The sequence below is a fragment of the Mytilus galloprovincialis genome, chromosome 4, assembly GCF_965363235.1.
Source record: "Mytilus galloprovincialis chromosome 4, xbMytGall1.hap1.1, whole genome shotgun sequence".
NCBI lineage: Eukaryota > Metazoa > Mollusca > Bivalvia > Mytilida > Mytilidae > Mytilus > Mytilus galloprovincialis.
The window spans coordinates 11281621-11303115 of NC_134841.1; the positions used below are offsets into that span (position 1 = coordinate 11281621).

At 33.3% G+C, this 21495-nt stretch overlaps 1 protein-coding gene across 4 annotated transcripts in view; it reads left to right on the forward strand.

The window, feature by feature from the left end:
- LOC143071342 (elongation factor-like GTPase 1) overlaps nt 1-18595 on the forward strand; it is a 45775-nt gene extending 27180 nt beyond the window's left edge. For all 4 annotated transcript variants that reach the window (XM_076245588.1, XM_076245587.1, XM_076245589.1 and 1 more), the window contains 8 exons: nt 4937-5085; nt 6087-6237; nt 6959-7090; nt 7325-7472; nt 7891-8047; nt 9375-10215; nt 15875-16059; nt 18218-18595. In XM_076245588.1, coding sequence (XP_076101703.1) covers nt 4937-5085; nt 6087-6237; nt 6959-7090; nt 7325-7472; nt 7891-8047; nt 9375-10215; nt 15875-16059; nt 18218-18406 — 1952 coding nt within the window. In that variant the 3' untranslated portion in view covers nt 18407-18595. The remainder of the gene's footprint in view (nt 1-4936; nt 5086-6086; nt 6238-6958; nt 7091-7324; nt 7473-7890; nt 8048-9374; nt 10216-15874; nt 16060-18217) is intronic.
- The last annotated feature ends 2900 nt before the right edge of the window (nt 18596-21495 follow it).

The window sequence follows — 21495 nt, forward strand, 5'->3', positions numbered from 1 at the left end:
AATGCTATATACAATATACAATGCAATATTCACTTTACTACCAACTGATAAATTATACCAATCTTTACCATTCAGTGATTACAAGCACTTTGATTACCATTCTAGGGTTATGCCCCTTTACAAGTGGAAAAATTGAAGAATTTTTTAGTTTCTGTTCTCTTAATTTAAGTTTGTTTCAACTAAATTTAATGAAATGTGTATATAATACTTATTACCACTAAACTCAGTTTTAGTTCAATTTTTGGCAGCTTCACTTTTACTGTTCTTGAGTTATGTCCTTTTATAAAGTTATATGCTAGCGGGGGCATCATCTGTGTCCCTTTGGACACATTCCCATTTATTTTTTTAGAAGTTACTATTAATTAATATTAATTTTAACCATGACTGTATGACATTTTATATTTTAATATTTTATGATGTAGTTATTGTTGCAAACTCCATTAGAAATTTGAATTGAGATCATTTTTGGAATAAGGGAATGGGGGAGGTGAAAAAAGAATTGTGTTCAATTTTTTTGTTCATTTCAGACATGTCAGATTTCAGAATTTAAAAAGAAAATTTCTTCAAGATATTTTTTTTTGAGAGGATTAATATTCAACAGCATAGTGAATTGCTCAAAAGCAAAACAAAAATTTTAAGTTCATTAGACCACATTCATTCTGTGTCAGAAACCTATGCTGTGTCAACTATTTAATCACAATCCAAATTCAGAGCTGTATCCAGCTTGAATGATGTGTCCATACTTGCCCCAACCGTTTAGGATTCGACCTCTGCGGTCATATAAAGCTGCGCCCTGCGGAGCATCTGGTTTTACTTTTTAGCTCACCTGCCCAAGTGAGCTTTTCTCATCACTTGGTGTCTGTCGTCAGTCGTCGTCCGTCGTTGTTTACTTTTACAAAAATCTTCTCCTCTGAAACTGCTGTGCCAAATTTAACCAAACTTGACCACAATCATCACTAGGGTATCTAGTTTAAAAAATGTGTCCAGTGACCCGGCCAACCAACCAAGATGGCCACCATGGCTAAAAATAGAACATAGGGGTAAAATGTAGATTTTGGCTTATATCTCTGAAACCAAAGCATTTAGAGCAAATCTGACATGGGGTAAAATTGTTTTTTAGGTCAAGATCTATCTGCCCTCAAATTTTTAGACAAATCAGACAACCCATTGTTGGGTTGCTGCCCCCGAATTAGTAATTTTAAGGAAATTTTGCAGTTTTTGGTTATTATCTTGAATATTATTATAGATAGAGATAAACTGTAAACAGCAAGAATGTTCAGCAAAGTAAGATCTACAAATAAGTCAACATGACCGAAATGGTCAGTTGATCTCTTAAGGAGTTATACGACCGCAAAAATTGAAAATTTTTTGGTCGTATATTGGTATGATCTTGGCGTCGTTGTCTGCGTCGTTGTCTGCGTCGTTGTCGTCGTTGTCGGCGTCGTCGTCCGAATACTTTTAGTTTTCACACTCTAACTTTAGTAAAAGTGAATAGAAATCTATGAAATTTTAACACAAGGTTTATGACCACAAAAGGAAGGTTGGGGATTGATTTTGGGAGTTTTGGTCGTAATATTTTAGGAATAAGGGGCCAAAAAGGGCCCAAATAAGCATTTTCTTGGTTTTCGCACTATAACTTTAGTTTAAGTAAATAGAAATCTATGAAATTTTGACACAAGGTATATGACCACAAAAGGAAGGTTGGGATTGATTTTGGGATGTTTGGTTTCAACAGTTTAGGAATTAGGGGCCAAAAAAGGACCCAAATAAGCATTATTCTTGGTTTTCGCACAATAACTTTAGTATAAGTAAATAGAAATCAATGAAATGTAAACACAAGGTTTATGACCACAAAAGGAAGGTTGGGATTGATTTTGGGAGTTGAGGTCCCAACAGTTTAGGAATTAGGGGCCAAAAAGGGGCCCTAATAAGCATTATTCTTGGTTTTCGCACCATAACTTTAGTAAAAGTAAATAGAAATCTATGAAATTTTAACACAAGGTTTATGACCATAAAAGGAAGGTTGGGTTTGATTTTGGGAGTTTTGGTCCCAACAGTTTAGGAATAAGGGGCCCAAAGGGTCCAAAATTGAACTTTGTTTGATTTCATCAAAAATTGAATAATTGGGGTTGTACCCCTATTTTTGACATTTTTACTCTTTGAGTATGTTTGTTTTGTTCATGCATCGTTGACAATGTAATGGAATTTGATGCGACTGTCATACAAGTGAGAGGTTTAGCTAGCTATAAAACCAGGTTCAATCCACCATTTTCTACATTGGAAGGTGCCTGTACCAAGTCAGGAATATGACAGTTGTTATCCATTCGTTTGATGTGTTTGGACTTTTGATTTTGCCTTTTGATTTTTGATTTTCCTTTTTGAATTTTCCTCGGAGTTCAGTATTTTTGTGTTTTTACTTTTTGATATGCCGAATCTAACTGTGTATGTAGATTCTGAAGTTTTGGTCACGTTTTCAAATTGGTCTACATTAAGGTCCAAAGGGTCCAAAATTAAACTTAGTTTGATTTTAACAAAAAATGAATCCTTGGGGTTCTTTGATATGCTGAATATAAAAATGTACTTAGATTTTTGATTATTGGTCCAGTTTTCAAGTTGGTCCAAATCGGGGTCCAAAATTAAACTTTGTTTGATTTCATCAAAAATTGAATAATTGGGGTTCTTTGATATGCCAAATCTAACTGTGTATGTAGATTCTTAATTGTTGGTCCCGTTTTCAAATTGGTCTACATTAAAGTCCAAAGGGTCCAAAATTAAACTAAGTTTGATTTTAACAAAAAATGAATTCTTGGGCTTTTTTGATATGCTGAATCTAAACATGTACTTAGATTTTTGATTATGGACCCAGTTTTCAAGTTGGTTCAAATCAGGATCCAAATTATTATATTAAGTATTGTGCAATAGCAAGAAATTTTCAATTGCACAGTATTCAGCAATAGCAAGAAATCTTCAATTGCACAGTATTGTGCAATAGCAAGAAATTTTCAATTGCACAGTATTGTGCAATAGCAAATATTTTCAATTGCTCAGTATTGCGCAATAGCAAGAAATATCTAATTGCACAATATTGTGCAATAGCAAGAAATTTTCAATTGGAGTTATCTTTCTATGTTCAGAATAGTAGTTGAATCAACTTAAATCATTGTTTTATACAATATACAATGTATATTCACTTTTACTACCAACCAATCTTTACCATTCAGTGATAACAAGCACTTTATTTTACATTTTAATATTTTATGATGTATTTAAAAGAGTAGTTATTGTTGCAAACTGCATTAGAAATTTGAATTGATATCAGTTTTGGAAAAAGGGAAAGGGGGATGTGAAAAAAAAAATGGGGGGGGGGGGGGGTTAATTTTTTCTCATTTCAGATTTCATAAATAAAAAGAAAATTTCTTCAAACATTTTTTTGAGAGGATTAATATTCAACAGCATAGTGAATTGCTCAAAGGCAAAAAAAAAAAAATTAAGTTCATTAGACCACATTCATTCTGTGTCAGAAACCTATGCTGTGTCAACTATTTAATTTTAGATTTAAATAAGTTTGAAGAAGAAATCTTTAATTGATTTGTAAAATCTTGACATTTGTTTTGTGTAAAAAACCCATATAATGTCAAAAATTTGATCACAATCCAAATTCAGAGCTGTATCACGCTTGAATGTTTTGTCCATACATGCCCCAACTGTGCAGGGTTCGACCTCTGCGGTCGTATAAAGCTGCGCCCTGCGGAGCACCTGGTTGCCCTTTGTAGTCAATTTTTAACAATTTTCATTAATTTGGTAAATTTTTACAAAATATTTCCCACTGTCACTTCCTGGCCAGGTTCATTATAGATAGAGAAAATTGTAAGTAGCAAGAATATTCAGTAAAGTAAGATCTACAAACACATCACCATCACCAGAACACAATTTTGTCATGAATCCATCTGTGTCCTTTGTTTAATATGCACATAGACGAAGGTGAGCAACATAGGCTCTTAAGATCCTCTAGTTTTTTCTTCTGTTAATTTTACAAACAGTATATCTCACCCTAAAAAAAAATGAATATTAATATGCTGAGAAAATAAATATAGATTCTTACATTGATACCAGTGAATTATCGGATTTATCCAATCAAAATAGTTAAATTGTCAATTTTAAAGTCCGAGCCTTGGCGAGGACTTTAAAATTTATAATTTAACTATCGAGATTGGATAAATCCTGAAATCCACAAGTAATTATGTAAGAATCTGTTTCTCTAATGATTAAAAAATAAATTTTCTTTTTTTGTTAAATGAAAATCCCCTCTCATATTTGTTTCTCTAATGATTAAAAAATAAATTTTCTTGTTTTGTTAAACGAAAATCCCCTTCGAGTGCCTTTGATATTCCACGAAGTTGTCAATTTCATTAACACCTGTTAGCATATTTTGATTCATCGAGTTAGATAAAAAGGTTATGACCCTTAAAATCATCCAATAATCTTTTGAGATCACCATCAACCACATGTTGATTAAATTTTTTTATACAATGGGTTTGGAAAGGGATAAATTTCCATAGAATTAGAGAAGTATGAATACACATGTATTAAAGTTTTCTGGTATCACATGTGCTTCCATCAGTACTGGATAATTGTTATTCAGTAAAATCAGTAGAAAAACTTAATGAAACTCCTCTAATACATAGTGCATAATCACATTTTCCAGACACTTTAAAAGATGCAAAATTGACAGGCACTTTAGAAATACATTGGGATGAAGGTCAAATCTGAAATCAGTCAGGATACATATATTTGCTTTAACAAATTTCATTCATTCATAACATATCTATATTTTTTTAAGATCATCTCTTTACACGTGTATTTAACCTCTTTGTTTAGATAAATTAAGAACAAATAGAAAATTTGGTTGTTATTTGTATAATTTTTTTTGTTTTAGATAAAGAATCTCTGGTTGGTTCAGACACTGAGCCTGAAGCAGACCAAACATTTATAGCTTTTGCCAGAGTGATGAGTGGTGTTGTGAAGAAAGGTCAGAAGTTATATGTCCTGGGACCTAAACATGATCCTGAAGTAGCTTTGAAAGAGGTATGGTTTATAAACAAATGGTATTTATTGAGGATTGATGGTACTAGTGTTTACTCATTCAAAAGATTGATAAATAGATTGGCCGATTGCTTGATTGATGTTTAATATCAAATAGCAAGTAATAATGCACATTCAGGACAAAAGAAATAAATACAAAGTCATGCAGTATTTTTATTCTATCAAAAAGAAGATGTGAAAAGGAAAATATGCTTTGTAAGAAAATCAATATATGTTAAAGAAAATTTCTCCAAAAGTTTTTCTTTTGAAAATTGGTGTACTGGTAAACTGGAGATTTCTTAATTATTTAAAACCAAGCGAATTTAAATGGAAAAGAAATAATGATTTGTTTTGGTCAATATGTGCTGACTTTAGCTAAGGTCAATATGTGCTGACTTTAGCTTAGGTCAATATGTGCTGACTTTAGCTTAGGTCAATATGTGCTGACTTTAGCTTAGGTCAATATGTGCTGACTTTAGCTTAGGTCAATATGTGCTGACTTTAGCTTAGGTCAATATGTACTGACTTTAGCTTCGGTCAATATGTGCTGACTTTAGCTTAGGTCAATATGTACTGACTTTAGCTTAGGTCAATATGTGCTGACTTTAGCTTAGGTCAATATGTGCTGACTTAGCTAATACAGATCACTACTTACAATATCCCATGTATTATCTGATGTCTTTATTTCTCTAATTCTTAAATTGATTTATACTTTCCCCAAGAAGTATATTATTCATTACGAACCATGTGTCATATACGTCATCAATGAACAACTCAATTATGATGTTAACTTTTCATGCTTTCTTTTAATTTTATTATGGTGTTCTAAATACAATATTTTTCCAAAAAATGTTAACAATTTAAAAAAAACAAAAACAATTGAGTTTTATATGTAAATAAGTTTAATTGTGTTGATTTATTGTATGATACTCAAAATGATGATAGGATTTATAACTTTTGTTATGATGAAAGCATCTGATAATAATTTGTTTTATTTTTGGCAGGAAACTTCAGGTCATCAGATAGATGATAGCCTGTCAATAAAAGATCTGAGTAGTGACATACATATAACAGTAGCCACAGTTACAGATGTTTATCTCTTCATGGGAAGAGAACTAGAACTCACGGATAGTGTTCCTGCAGGGAATGTACTTGGTATAAATCAAGTTTTTATTTGCATAAGTTAAATTTTGAACTTAATTTACTATACTGTAGATTCAGAAATTATTGTGATGTCTTTATTATTGCGAAAAATGCGACAAGGTTATAAGCGCAATAATTTAAACTAGCATTTTGAAATTTATTATATGAATTAAACAGGGTTTTTCTCAATATCGGAAAGATTTTGTGAGTTTGAATCATGCTCTTGATGAGGTGTGTTTTGACATTGATCTTAATTAACAAAGATTGTCCTTTTTCTACTAAAGGCAGTAGTAATCACTAGCATTGTACTTAGGCTTCTCCACAACATGCACAAGTAAAAACCAATGCCATGATATAGCAAAAGGCACTGAAATTAGTGTTAAACATCAACTAAACAAACAGTATTTGATGTATCTCTTTTAATTCATATTTATCAAAATTTCTTCAGTATAGTTGATAGGTTTCTCAATAACAGTTATGCATGTACATGTATATATGCATATTTTTTAATCAACTGTTGTTTATCCCTTATGCTTATTAAAGAAACTAGTATAGAAAGATTTACAGACACAAATGTAAAAGTAAACTATAAATGATTATTGCATTTAGAAAATAAACCATATAAATTCAGATGTGATTGTGAATCTGATTTTGAAATTTTCATATATATACATACCCAAATTGATGACAAATTTTCAAATGAACTTTATATATGTCTGGAATAATGTTATAGGTATAGGTGGATTAGAGGACCACATCCTGAAGTCTGGTACAGTATCCAGTACTGTAGCCTGTCCTGCCTTTACAGACTTGTACTTTGATGCCTCACCCATTGTAAGAGTGGCTTTAGAGCCAAAACATGCTGGTAATTATCTTAGTTATTACAAGAAAGGAGATTATACAGCCTCTATAAGTTCACACAATTTTTGAAAAGTTAAAGAGACAAAAAAAATCTTTAGAAATACTGTTATTTTTGGAAAGGCTTAGAGAAAATGACAAAATTAACCTGATGTATTTATTATTTAAAATAAAAATTGCAAACACATACAAACAAATAAGCCTTTGCAACCCCATATCATAGATATTCATATAATTACAGTTGATATGAAGAAACTTGTACAAGGATTAAAATTATTAAACCAGGCTGACCCTTGTGTCCAAGTGATGGTACAAGAAACTGGAGAACATGTGATTGTCACAGCTGGAGAGGTCCATTTACAAAGATGTGTAGATGACCTGAAAGAGAGGTAATTGTACCAGTATACCAACAAGTCACATTTGTTTTATTGTTTTGTCATAAATCAGTTCGCTTTTTTTGTTGTTATGTAAGGGACTTTAATGTTAACTATACATTTTAAATGTTGCTCCTTGTTGAAGGCTGAACAGTGACATAGTTATTTAAGTCGTGTTCTTTTGTCTCCTGATATCACATTTCCTCATTTTCCACAGTCTGCCAGTGATAATTTAAAACTGGACAGTAAATCAAGAAAAGTGCTAAGCTTATTTAAAAGAGATTTTTTTTACAAATCTCTATGTTTTTTTATGTTCAAAATTCAGAAATCAAGAATGCAAGTAATGTAACTACGTCATGTTACAATTTTTTTTTGAGTATTAAGAATAGCCTTATATAGTTATATAAATATAAGAAATATTTATTTTTTAAAGGTATGCCAAGATAGAGTTGAATGTATCAGAAGCTATTGTACCATTTCGAGAGACAATTATAATTCCACCAAAGGTTGACATGGTTAATGAAGTTATACAGGATACCAATGTTGTTATTAAGACTAGCAGGATGAAGGAATTTGAAGATGATGATGAGGTTTGACTTTTGTCTTCGTTGAAGACCAATGGTGGCCTTTAGCTGTTTTTATATGCCCGTCAAAATTTTGACAGGACGTATTATGGTATACAAATGTCCGTCTGTCTGTCTGGCGTAAACATGTTGCACCGTAACTTAAGAATGACTCATCCAAATTTCATGAAACTTAGTATAGTTGTTTCTTATGATGGTCAAATGATCTGTATACTTTTTGGTGAAAATAAGATTAAAACTTTTTGAGTTACGGCACTTTGTAACTAAAACAGGGGTGTGTTTTTTTCACATGTCGCACCGTATCTTAAAAACGATTCTTAATTATGGCTTAAAACGTTAAACATTTATTAGTTGTATTAATCTTATATTATATTATATTATATCTTAATATATACTTTTTGGTGATGATTCAAAATTTCATTTTTGAGTTATTGAGTATTTTGTAAAAAAGGGGGAGGGGTTTTTACATGTCGCGCCATATCTCAAAAACCATTTATGATTATTGCTTAAAACTTTACACATGTCTTTGTTATATTAATCTAAAGATCTGTTTACTTTTTGGTGATGATTCGAAATTTTTATTTTTAAGTTCTTGAGTATTTGTATAACAGGGGAGGGTTTTTTTACATGTCAAGCCGTATCTCAAAAATAGTTTATGATTATTGCTTAAAACTTTACACACTTCTTTGTTATATTAATCTAAAGATCTGTATACTTTTTGGTTTTGATTCAAAATTGTATTTTAATGATATTTAGTTTAAAAAAAAAAACAGGGTGGGGGGTTTCACATGTCCCGCCTTGTCTCAAAAATAATATATGGTTATTGCTTTAAACTTTCTCAGAAACTATTTATGATTATTGCATAAAACTTCCACACAAGTTGTCGGGCGTATCATGGGCTCATGGCACAGCTGTTTATTTGCTCTTTGATCGGGTTGTTGTCTATTTGACATATTCCCCATTTCCATTCTCAACATTATTTTACACTAGAATTTTATGAAAGTTTTGATTCATGCTCAAGAGTTTATTTAAACCAATTAAATAAATTAAAAAAATATAGCTGGCATAAAAATAAACATGAAAAATCTTTAATTTAATGGAAGTTACATAGAAAAGGAAAGCACATATTGAGTGCATGCTTTAGCAGATGGGGTAAAATCATCCACAATTTTCTTGCATGCATTTGTTATTTTTTCCTCTAATTATATTTGTATTTTATTGACAATGGTTGATAGAGGGTTATGTGTCATGAAAAATGTATTTCGACACCTTTTTGGTGAAAATAAGTTAATTATTACAGATACCTTATGAGAAATCTTCTTTTAATCTTTAGGTTTTAAAGCCAGGCCTTATTCAGACTTATACAGCTAATAAGAAATGTTGTGTTGTAATCAGAGCTCAGCCTCTTCCTGATGATATTACCAAACTGTTGGAAGACAGCATGGACTTACTGAAAGTGTTAGATCATCTAAACAAAACATCAGACATTGTTAGTTTAAATCTATCAATACAGGAAGGGATTAAAGATTTCAAATCTAAACTTAGCAAAATATTTGATGAATCTGGAAAATTTTGGAGAGGTGCTGTTGACCAGATATGGGCTTTTGGTCCAAGGAGGGTTGGACCAAATTTATTATTAAATAGAATTCCAGAATACAAAAGACAGACTGTGTGGACATGTTTAGATAATGAGTCTGAAGGGAGTGGTGAATTGTGGGACCTTGATAATAGTTTTGTTAGTGGATTTCAAATAGCAACATTGTCTGGACCTCTTTGTGAGGAACCAATGAGAGGAGTTTGTTTTGTTATTGAAAAATGGGAAATGATGAATGACACAGACAAATCTAAAGATAGCATTGAAAAAGAAAGTCATTTACAAAACGAAAGTAGATCTGAATGTTCTAAAACTTCTGTGAATGATTGTGATATAGATAATATACAAAAGTTAACATCTAAGATGGATTTTGGAAGTAAATGTAATAGTGAAAATGAAGTATCTTGTGATAAAATAGAAGATTCTGTATCTAGAAAGAAAACCGAGACATATGGTCAATTCTCTGGACAGTTAATATCTTGTATCAAAGATGGCTGCCGTAAAGCATTCCAAACCCAGTCTCAACGATTAGTGGTGGCAATGTATAAATGTAATATACAGGCTACAGCAGAAGTTTTAGGTAGGTTATGGTCAAAATTAACAGTTCATTGTTTGACAGAGTTCCTTTGTGTATTTTTTCTCTCTCAAAAGAATGGAAAGTGTATAAGTTAACAAAAAGTAGATCTATAACAATTTGAACTGATTTTCACTTGACAACCAAATAAGAAATGTTTTATGAGATTGGAGAATGATTATAGTCTTATAATGGTATATAGGTTGATTGATTATCAGTTATTTACAACTTGTCCCTGATGCATTTTCTTTGGTTTTTAGCTCACCTGGCCCGAAGGGCCAAGTGAGCTTTTCCCATCACTTGGCGTCCGTCGTCCGTTGTCGTCGTCCGTCGTCGTCCGTCGTCGTTAACTTTTACAAAAATCTTCTCCTCTGAAACTACTGGGCCAAATTAAACCAAACTTGGCCACAATCATCATTGGGGTATCTAGTTTAAAAAATGTGTGGCGTGACCCGGCCAACCAACCAAGATGGCCGCCATGGCTAAAAATAGAACATAGGGGTAAAATGCAGTTTTTGGCTTATTACTCAAAAACCAAAGCATTTAGAGCAAATCTGACATGGGGTAAAATTGTTTATCAGGTCAAGATCTATCTGCCCTCAAATTTTCAGATGAATCCGACAACCCGTTATTGGGTTGCTGCCCCTGAACTGGTAATTTTAGGGAATTTTTGCTGTTTTTGGCTATTATCTTGAATATTATTATAGATAGAGATAAACTGTAAACAGCAATAATGTTCAGCAAAGTAAGATTTACAAATAAGTCAACATGACCAAAATGGTCAGTTGACCCCTTTAGGAGTTATTGACCTTTATAGTCAATTTTTAACTATTTTTCGTAAATCTTAGTTATCTTTTACAAAAATCTTCTCCTCTGAAACTACTGGGCCAAATTAATCCAAACTTGGCCACAATCATCTTTGGGATATTTAGTTTAAAAAATGTGTGGCGTGACCCGGCCAACCAACCAAGATGGCCGCCATGGCTAAAAATAGAACATAGGGGTAAAATGCAGTTTTTGGCTTATAACTCAAAAACCAAAGCATTTAGAGCAAATCTGACATGTGGTTAAAGTGTTTATCAGGTCAAGATCTATCTGTCCTGAAATTTTCAGATGAATTGGACAACCTGTTGTTGGGTTGCTGCCCCTGGATTGGTAATTTTAAGGAAATTTTGCTGTTTTTGGTTATTATCTTGAATATTATTATAGATAGAGATAAACTGTAAACAGCAATTATGTTCAGCAAAGTAAGATTTACAAATAAGTCAGCATGACCAAAATGGTCAGTTGACCCCTGAAGGAGTTATTGCCCTTTATAGTCAATTTTTAACCATTTTTTCATAAATCTTAGTAATCTTTTACAAAAGTCTTCTTCACTGAAACTACTGGGCCAAATTAAACTAAACTTGGCCACAATCATCATTGGGGTAACTTGTTTAAAACATGTGTGGCGTGACCTGGCCAATCGACCAAAATGGCTGCCACGGCTAATAATAGAACATAGGGGTAAAATGCAGTTTTTGGCTTATAACTCAAAAACCGAAGCATTAAGAGAAAATCTGACAGGGTTTAATTGTTTATTAGGTCAAGATTTATCTGCCCTGATGTTTTCACATGGATCGGACAACCCGTTGTTAGGTTACTGTCCTGAATTGGTAATTTTAAGGAAATTTTGCAGTTTTTTGTTATTATCTTGAATATTATTATAGATAGAGATAAACTGTATACAGCAATAACGTTCAGCAAAATAAGATCTACAAATAAGTTTGCATGACCAAAATAGTCAATTGACCCCTTAAGGAGTTATTGCCCTTTATAGTTAATTTTTAACATTTTTCATAAATTTTGTAAATTTTTAGAAAATATTTTCCACTGTAATTACTGGGCCAAGTTCATTATAGATAGAGATAATTGTAGCAACAAGAATGCTCAGTAAAGTAAGATCTACAAACACATCACTATCACCAAAACACAATGATGTCATAAATTTATCCGTGTCCATTGTTTAATATGCACAAGACCAAGGTGAGCGACACAGGCTCTTTAGAGCCTCTAGTTAAATTCTAATCCAGTTTCAAGGACTAAAACTTGAACTGACTATGGCTTTTAGTTTATCGGTTAAATGAAGTTATTTATTTTTGGAAAATTGACGCTTTCAGCGGCATGTTTCCGATACTGGTGAACTGAACTTCCATTACATTTCTCTGCCTACCGCGCTTGGTTCGTATTTACTTTCCATTACATTTCTCCGTCTACCGCGCTTTGTTTCGTATTTTACTATTTCACATATAAACTGGAATTTGCTTGTATTATCATTTTGTGTAGTAATCAACCGGGAACCAGTTTACATACCTCCGGTCCTTCTTATAACCAAAAAGATCGAAGTGTACCAACCAATGTTGTTAAGATACTCATAAATCTATTTTTATAACTTATTCATTATGTGAAGTAAAACTAAAACATTGTTAAAACATTAAAGATATATTATTAATCGGGGAAAACTTGATAGTCTTTTCTTTTTACAAACAAATGCCTTTTTTATAAGAAAATATAATGTGTCCAAGTTGGTCCACTTTTTACTGGTTATAAGACAGATCGAAGTACCGGAAATCCGACTCAATCATTGTTTACAAAGTTACAACAGTAGAGTCAGTAACAGACTGTATCTGTATGACGTGAATAAATTGTCGATATCGATGCTGGCTTTAATACAACGGTTTTATTGGCGGGCGGGAGAACAGATTTGAAGCTCTCTACGTTTGATGTGTGCACAACAGTGTCGTCTAGCTGATTCAGCGCGATCACTGTCTTATGGAAGTCTAGTCAAATCGGCACTTGGTTAAATCGGCACATGGTCAATTTGGCACCTGGTATAGTCAAATCGGCATCTAGTCAAATTGGCACCTGGTTAAATCTGCACTTGATATAGTCAATTCGGCACCTGTGTTAGATTTGTTTAATATATATTTTAACAGTATTTTAAGCAAAAACAGTAGAATTAAGGAATGGGTTGTCCAGAAATTTTACAGTATTTACCCAAGAAGAGTTAGATAAGGAAGGTGTTGGCCAGAAATATTAACCTATGGTACTTCTTCGTCTGGTTCAATAGCGTGAATCAGCCCCTCAACTTCTTTGTACATAAATACTAACTTTGGCTTCAACGCCTTGTTTCTCCTTGTCTGGAGATCTTGTTGTAGTTCCAGTTTGGCAAGCATTTTGGAGGCTTATCCATCCTCTTTTGACTTGTAATCTCTGGTGATAAATTTTGCTGCTTGACATGTTTATTTTTGTTACCGAGTAGGAGTCGCATACGATAGCTCCATATTAAATTATGAGATCAATTCCTAAAGGTCTAGTCCATTATCCAATCTGACACAAATTTCAATAACTGGAATGCCACCCAAGATGAATATATGGTGACCCTCTATAACAGCATAATTACTTGGAATTGTGTTTAATACCATGATGGTTCAATGGCATAAACTTAAATGGAGACAAAATTTGACATGAAAGTTTGTGGATTAGTGTAAAATAAAACAAGAATGTGTCCATAGTACACGAATGCCCCACTCGCACTATCATTTTCTATGTTCAGTGGACCGTGAAATTGGGGTCAAAACTTTAATTTGGAATTAAAATTAGAAAGATCATATCATAGGGAACATGTGTACTAAGTTTCAAGTTGATGTAACTTTAACTTCATCAAAAACTACCTTGACCAAAACCTTTAACCTGAACTTCGCACTATCATTGTCTATGTTCAGTGGACCATGAAATTGGGGTCAAAACTATAATTTGGCATTAAAATTAGAAAGATCATATCATGGGGAACAAGTGTACTAAGTTTCAAGTTGATTGGACTTCAACTTCTTCAAAAACTACCTTGACCAAAAACTTTAACCTGAAGCAGACGCACAGACGGACGGACGGACGGACGAACGGAGGCACAGACCAGAAAACATAATGCCCCTCTACTATCGTAGGTGGGGCATAAAAACTAGCTTACTATGATATATGGTAAAAGAATGAATATCAAATTATATGAGTCATGGGCAGAGTTGTTATAAAATATCAATGATGGCAGAGAAGTGGTTTCAAGTTTCATATAAAGAAACCTGACTGACATGAAATAAAAAAAATCAAAGGAGTATCCCTATTTGTCTAATCTTCAATGTGAAATAAAACAAGTATAACAATATTGTGAAAATCTACAGAAATAGAATTTGCTTCAAGTAACAAAAATAACTACATTTGTGTATGTCACTAGTAACTTATTTAATAAGTATGTGGGTTATAAGCCGTATATCATATGACCTCAGGAGCATTATTTACTATTTTTATTTACTGTTCTGATAATTTTTTTTACTATCAATGTGTCACACTTTGCATTCAAAAATTAAAAAAAAATGAAAATATCAGTATAAAAACGTTAAAAATTGAATAAGAATGCGAAGTCATATGTTATAGGACTAGTGGGGTATAAGAGCTTATTACAACAGGCTCTTCATAATCATTTGGTTTGAAAGGATACTAGTAGTCTGTATTCTTGATTTAGAAAAATGTAATTGCAAGAAAAAAAAATACACATTACTTAGAATACTTTAGATCATTCAGGTAGTCTTTATTTAGTATGTACAAAAGAACAGCCAGTAGTCATTGGATATTGTAGATCATATAAATAGTCTTGACCTATTTATTAGTACAAAAGAACAGCTAGTAATCATTGGATATTGTATATCATTCCAGTATTCTTGACCTATTTATCTGTACAAAAAAAAAAACAGACAGTAGTCATTGGATACTGTAGATCATTCAGGTAGTCAAGACCTATTTATTTGTACAAAAAAAAAACAGCCATTAGTCATTGGATACTGTAGATCATTTAGGTAGTCTTGACTCTTGACCTATTCCTTTGTTTAAAAAAAAAACCAGTCAGTTGTCATCTTCACTTCACACACTCATATACGAATATCAATTATATGCTTACAAGACATGTTGCAATGTTCAACTTATTACGGTATGTGAAAATCAAGACTTGCATAAAAAATATCCCAATATTAGAAGCAGTGGCGTCATTTTTCCTCAGAGCTTTGAGCTCTTTGATTCTTATAATAAGTTGGGATAATTGTCAAATCTGTGTAATACCCTTTATGAGGGTAAGAATGCCCTTTACTGTTAGTTGTCAAACAGCTATTTTCAGCCATTTACTGTAATTGTCAAAATATCCTTATCATGCTTATTGTGATTCGCCAGAGGACTGAAATAATTATTTTGAATTTTTTTATTGTCTAAAAGAAAGTGTACATTTATTTTTTACACACCAAAATTTTGCAAAACATTTTACGACTTTCTTTTATGAAATAAAATAATGAATATTGAGAAGGAGTGATGTTAGACACAAAATCTTGGGAATCAAACATGAAAGTTAAATAAATGCAGGATCCTTTTCTTCAAATTTTAAATCAAAAGTGTCTTGTATGTGACTTGTCAAAGGTTTTAACTGATCTTCAAATAAAACCATAGCAAAACATTCACATGTATTTTTAAGTTAAACTAAATCTTACTTTAGTATTGTCAACACTTCTTTAGTTATTCTTACAAAATGTAATATTTGTAATTGTTAATCTGTTTTTCTGACTATAATTATGTGCACATATATTTACAGGTAAACTGTTTGCTGTTCTGGGTAAAAGAAATGGACGAGTCATTGAAGATGAAATGAGGGAAGGGTCACAAATATTTAACATCATTGCTGCACTACCTGTAGTAGAAAGTTTTGGATTTGCTGATGATATTAGGAAGAAAACAAGTGGGTTAGCTAGTCCACAGTTGGTATTTAGTCACTGGGAGGTATGTATGACCTACAATGGAAGTTAAGCTAGTCCATAGGTGGTATTTAGTCACTGGGAGGTATGTATGACCTACGATGGAAGTTAAGCTAGCCTGCAGTTGGTATTTAGTCACTAGGAGGTATGTATGACCTACGATGAAAATTAAGCTAGCCTGCAGTTGGTATTTAGTCACTGGGAGGTATGTATGACCTACGATGGAAATTAAGCTAGCCTGCAGTTTGTATTTAGTCACTGGGAGGTATGTATGACCTACGATGGAAGTTAAGCTAGCCTGCAGTTGGTATTTAGTCACTGGGAGGTATGTATGACCTACGATGGAAGTTAAGCTAGCCTGCAGTTGGTATTTAGTCACTGGGAGGTATGTATGACCTACGATGGAAGTTAAGCTAGCCCGCAGTTGGTATTTAGTCACTTGGAGGTATGTATGACCTACAATGGAAGTTAAGCTAGTCCATAGGTGGTATTTAGTCACTGAGAGGTATGTATGACCTACGATGGAAGTTAAGCTAGCCCGCAGTTGATATTTAGTCACTGGGAGGTATGTATGACCTACAATGGAAGTTAAGCTAGTCCACAGTTGGTATTTAGTCACTGGGAGGTATGTTTGACCTACGATTGAAATTAAGCTAGTCCACAGTTTGTATTTAGTTACTGGGAGGTATGTATGACCTACGATGGAAGTTAAGCTAGTCCATAGGTGGTATTTAGTCACTGGGAGGTATGTATGACCTACGATGGAAGTTAAGCTAGTCCACAGTTGGTATTTAGTCACTGGGAGGTATGTTTGACCTACGATGGAAGTTAAGCTAGTCAACAGGTGGTATTTAGTCACTGGGAGGTATGTATGACCTATGATGTAAGTTAAGCTAGTCCATAGGTGGTATTTAGTCACTGGGAGGTACGTATGGCCTACGATGGAAGTGAGTTAGCTAGGTTGTATTTAGTCATTGCTAGGATCCATAATAAAAGTTGGTTCACGGTCCACAGCTGGTGTGGCCTCAGGGGCTGAGTGGTCTAAGTAGTTTATCCTTGGTGTTCCTAGGCTGTTAACACTGAGGATGTAAGTTTGAATCCTGAATGAGACATTATTGTTTGACTGTCAAATTAATTGACAATGATTGTTTTCCAGGGGAAGGTAAGTTCTCTGTAATTGTTTTTCAATACATTGATGAACCAAAAAGTTGTGCCACTACAAGTGAACAGAATTAACTCATGGCAAGTTTGGAGCCAACATAAGATTGTTAAACTTTCAGTTTTCATTGTATGAAATCATGAATTGTAATTTATCTTAATTTTATACATTTTCCAAGCTATAAGGCATTCATTCTTTTTGCTATGCATTAGAATAGAAATAACTGTTCTTTAGATGTTTTTTTTTGAATTTCAATTTTAAACTAGTGAAATTGACATAGTGTTTGTACATGTGTCATGATACATGTGGATTTACATGGGGATAAATTGTGGCCTAAATTGTAACAGCCTTTATATGTACATTTAATGATTATTTTTTGGATAAAAATTGCATGAAATGCAATCAAACCTGATTGATATCCCAATCTTCCAAGGTTTACCACTTTTGAGATACTCAAAATATAGTGTATTAATCATAACATTCTATACATCCTATCCATGAACATTTTCAGAAATTTATCATTAAAGTATATGCTCAGATATTCAAGTAGCAAAGTGTTATTGTTGTACTCGTCAAGAAAATTACATAGCTTTTGCAATGTGCGGGTATCTAATATCTGTTTGAAAAGTATCAATGATGTCGTTTTTAAAGTCATCTTTAAGAATTGAAGTTATCTTCCTTTGTCCAGAATTGTAGTTGAATCAACTACAACCAATGCTTTATATAATGCAATATTTGATTTGACTTCCCACTGACAAATTAAAGCAATCTTTACCTTTCAGTGCTTACAAGCACTGATTCATACTGCATTGAAGCCTTATTGGTGACCTCCTGCTGTTGTTTGTTCTATGGTCGGGTTGTTGTCTCTTTGACACATTCCCCATTTCTACATGTTCTATTCTCTATTTAATTTGTTTACAAAGTTATGAATCTAGTACAAACCAATGTACATTAATATCTAACTAACAGGTTATTCACTGCTTGTTGTCAAACAGCTATCAATTAATCTATCAATCTATTCCAGGTGGTAGATATTGATCCATTCTGGATACCTACAACTGAGGAGGAATATCTTCATTACGGAGAGAAAGCAGACTCAGAAAACAGAGCCCATCACTACATGAATACTGTACGTAAAAGGAAAGGACTAAAGCTGGACAAGAAAATTGTGGAACATGCTGAGAAACAGCGGACATTAACTAAGAATAAGTGAACATTCTCACACTTCAGGCTATGACACAGGATTGAAATACTCTACGCTAAATAAAAGACTTTACATATACAGAAAATAGAGGACTCACTTGTAAAATGATCTCACTTATTACAAACAATTTAATATTTAGATCTTGAAATTCATGTACTAAATTTTTATTTTGTAACTTATTAAAATTTTATTAACAACTATTCTTTTAAAATTTAGGTTATTATATTGTTGGAAAAACTTCTGATTATAGAGGTTTTATGTTGACAGTTTATTATCTTGCAGATTTCTAATTTTTTACTGACATATCCTTGTTATATATTTGAATGCAATCAGAGGTTTCAATGGTTGTCTTAAATAAAATTGCTAGAGACAAATATTTTAATGCAGTTAAGCTGCATTATGCGAGCACCCTAGATTTGTGTTCTACCCAATAAATCCTGAAATATTTGCCATTGTTATTATCTAGCTTGCTACTATATTATATATAACTAATTGAACACTTTTTTAATACTTTTTATTCTGGATTACAAAAAAAATTACCAGAAAAACCTTAAATGATCGTCGATTTATCCAAAAGTTTTAAAGTTACACATAGGAAGTAGTGTTTTTTAAGAATCCTTGTGTAGTTCATTAGGACTTGTGCTTTTAGCTAAGATGTCAAAGAACAATTGTATGAAATATTTAATCGCTGAAAATCTCTTAAGACAAGTAGTTTAGATTTCCCAAATGACAAAAGTCGTAGGAATATTGTTTGTCATCAATACGTAGTACAACTACGTCAGTAGTCTATTATATAATAAGTTCAACTGTTCATGCTGTTGGCGGCAATTTCAAATTAGAAAAAGACATTTTCGTAGCTTTTCAATTTGGAGGCAGGTGTTCAAATTAGCGGTGGTCCGAGGTCCGCGACCTTCCACTTTTGCAAGCGGAATTTCGACTAGGATAGTTGGTTTCTACATTTAGCTACGACCGACGTACGTAGTCACCTTCCATTTGAAAGAAAATAAGAAATTACTTTGCAAACCTTTTCACCATGTTCACCAAAGTCTCCAATTAAACGAGCTAAAACTTATTTTTATCATTATTATTCATGACGGCGATGTTCATTTTGTTCAACCGCTAGCTTTATATAGAAAATCGCCGACAAATATTGTATAAATTCGAGTAAAATCGTAAACAACATTGTAAACACATAACAATGGCGGCCGAGAAGACAAAATTTTACAAAATCGGATCTGATTCCGGAAGCGGATAAGGGTAATTCCGGGTTTGGCGATCATTTTCAAAATAAATCCAAGCAGGTGTAAAAAATACATCTATGCATGGTAAATGAATATAAACACTAGTATTGTAAACCAAAAGATATATGTAAAAGAAAGAAAAAGCAGAAAAATATTTTATTCAGAAACTCAAAATTACTTTTTGACAAATTTTGATTTAAAAATCCAATACAACGTGACAGCATGGAACAGTATATCTAACAATATACATGGTCATGGTCACAGTCTAAATTTTCTTTATAAATGATAAATGATGATAATGCATGTGAGATGCTTTTAAAGTGTAAACATATTACTGCAATTTTGAGGGGTTATTTGTTTTTTCTCAATTTTGAAGGGTCAATTAAAGTAGCTGAAAGTTTCTTTCTTTATTTTCACAAATAATGCAACTATATTATATATACCTTAATGTAAGTAAATCATATGATATATAGGTGGCATTCTTTGGGCCACTCTACCCCCTCCTGTTTGATAACTTGGAAACGGTCCAGCTCCCCACCCCTAAACCATATGAGGGGCAGATCTAGGATTTTAGGTTAAGAGGGGCGCAAACTTAAATTTTCGACGAGCAGAGCGAGGCTAAAAAAAATTTAGGTAAAATTATCGGAATATTCTTTATCAAGCTGAGAACAACCCATGCTTTGCAAATTTAAGGGGGTGCAAGCCTGCAACCCTCCCCCGTCTGAATCTGCCCCTGCATATATTCAAGTATAGGACAATATAATAAATAAAAAATGAAATATAGGGGGAGTCCCTGGAGTTACCCCACCCCTCCTGTTTGAGAACTTGGAAACGGTCGAGATCCACACCCCTTAACCATATATATTCATGTTTTTGACAATATAAAAAATCAAATGAAATATAGGAAGAGTCGCTAGGGGTCACCCCACCCCTCCTGTTTTAGAATTTAAAAATGGTCGAGATCCCCATCCCTAAACCATATATATTCATGTATGACAATATAACAAATCAGATGATATATAGGGGAGTCCCTTGGGTCACCCCACCCCCTCCTGTTTGAGAATTTGAAACCCATTGAGATCGCCACCCCTTAACCATATATATTCATGTACGGGACAATATAACAATTCAAATGAAAGATAGGGGGAGTCCCTGAGGTCACTGTTCACCCTCCTGTTTGAGAACTTGGAAATGGTCAAGATCCTTACCCCTAAACCATATATACTCATGTATGGGACAATATAACAAATCAAATGAAATATAGGGGAAGTCCCTGTGGTCATCCCAACCCTCCTGTTTGAAAACTTGGAAACGGTCGAGATCCCCAAACCAAAACAATATATATTCATGTATGGGACAATATAACTAATTAAATGAAATATAGGGGGAGTCCCTGGGGTTACCCTACCCCTCCTGTTTGAGAACTTGAAAACCAATGAGATCCCCACCCCTAAACCATATATATTCATGTATGGGACAATATAACAAATAAAATGAAATGTAGGGGTAGTCCCTAGGGTCACTCTACCCCCAGTGGCGGATCCAGAAATTTTCATAAGTGGGGCCCACTGACTGACCTAAGAGGGGCCCGCTCCAGTCACGCTTCAGTGATTCCCTATATAAGCAACCAATTTTTTTCCCAAAAAAGGGGGGCCGGGCCCCCTGCCCCCCTAAATCCTCTGCCTACCCTTACCTGTTTGAGAACTTGAAAACCGTTGAGATCCCCGCCCCTAAATTATATATACTCATATGTATGGGACAAAATAACAAATCATTTACATTTACTATGGGCAGGTCAGTCAGACCTCACCTTTGATCCCTGTTGTAGTGAACATTTGTCTGATTCGTGTCTCATAA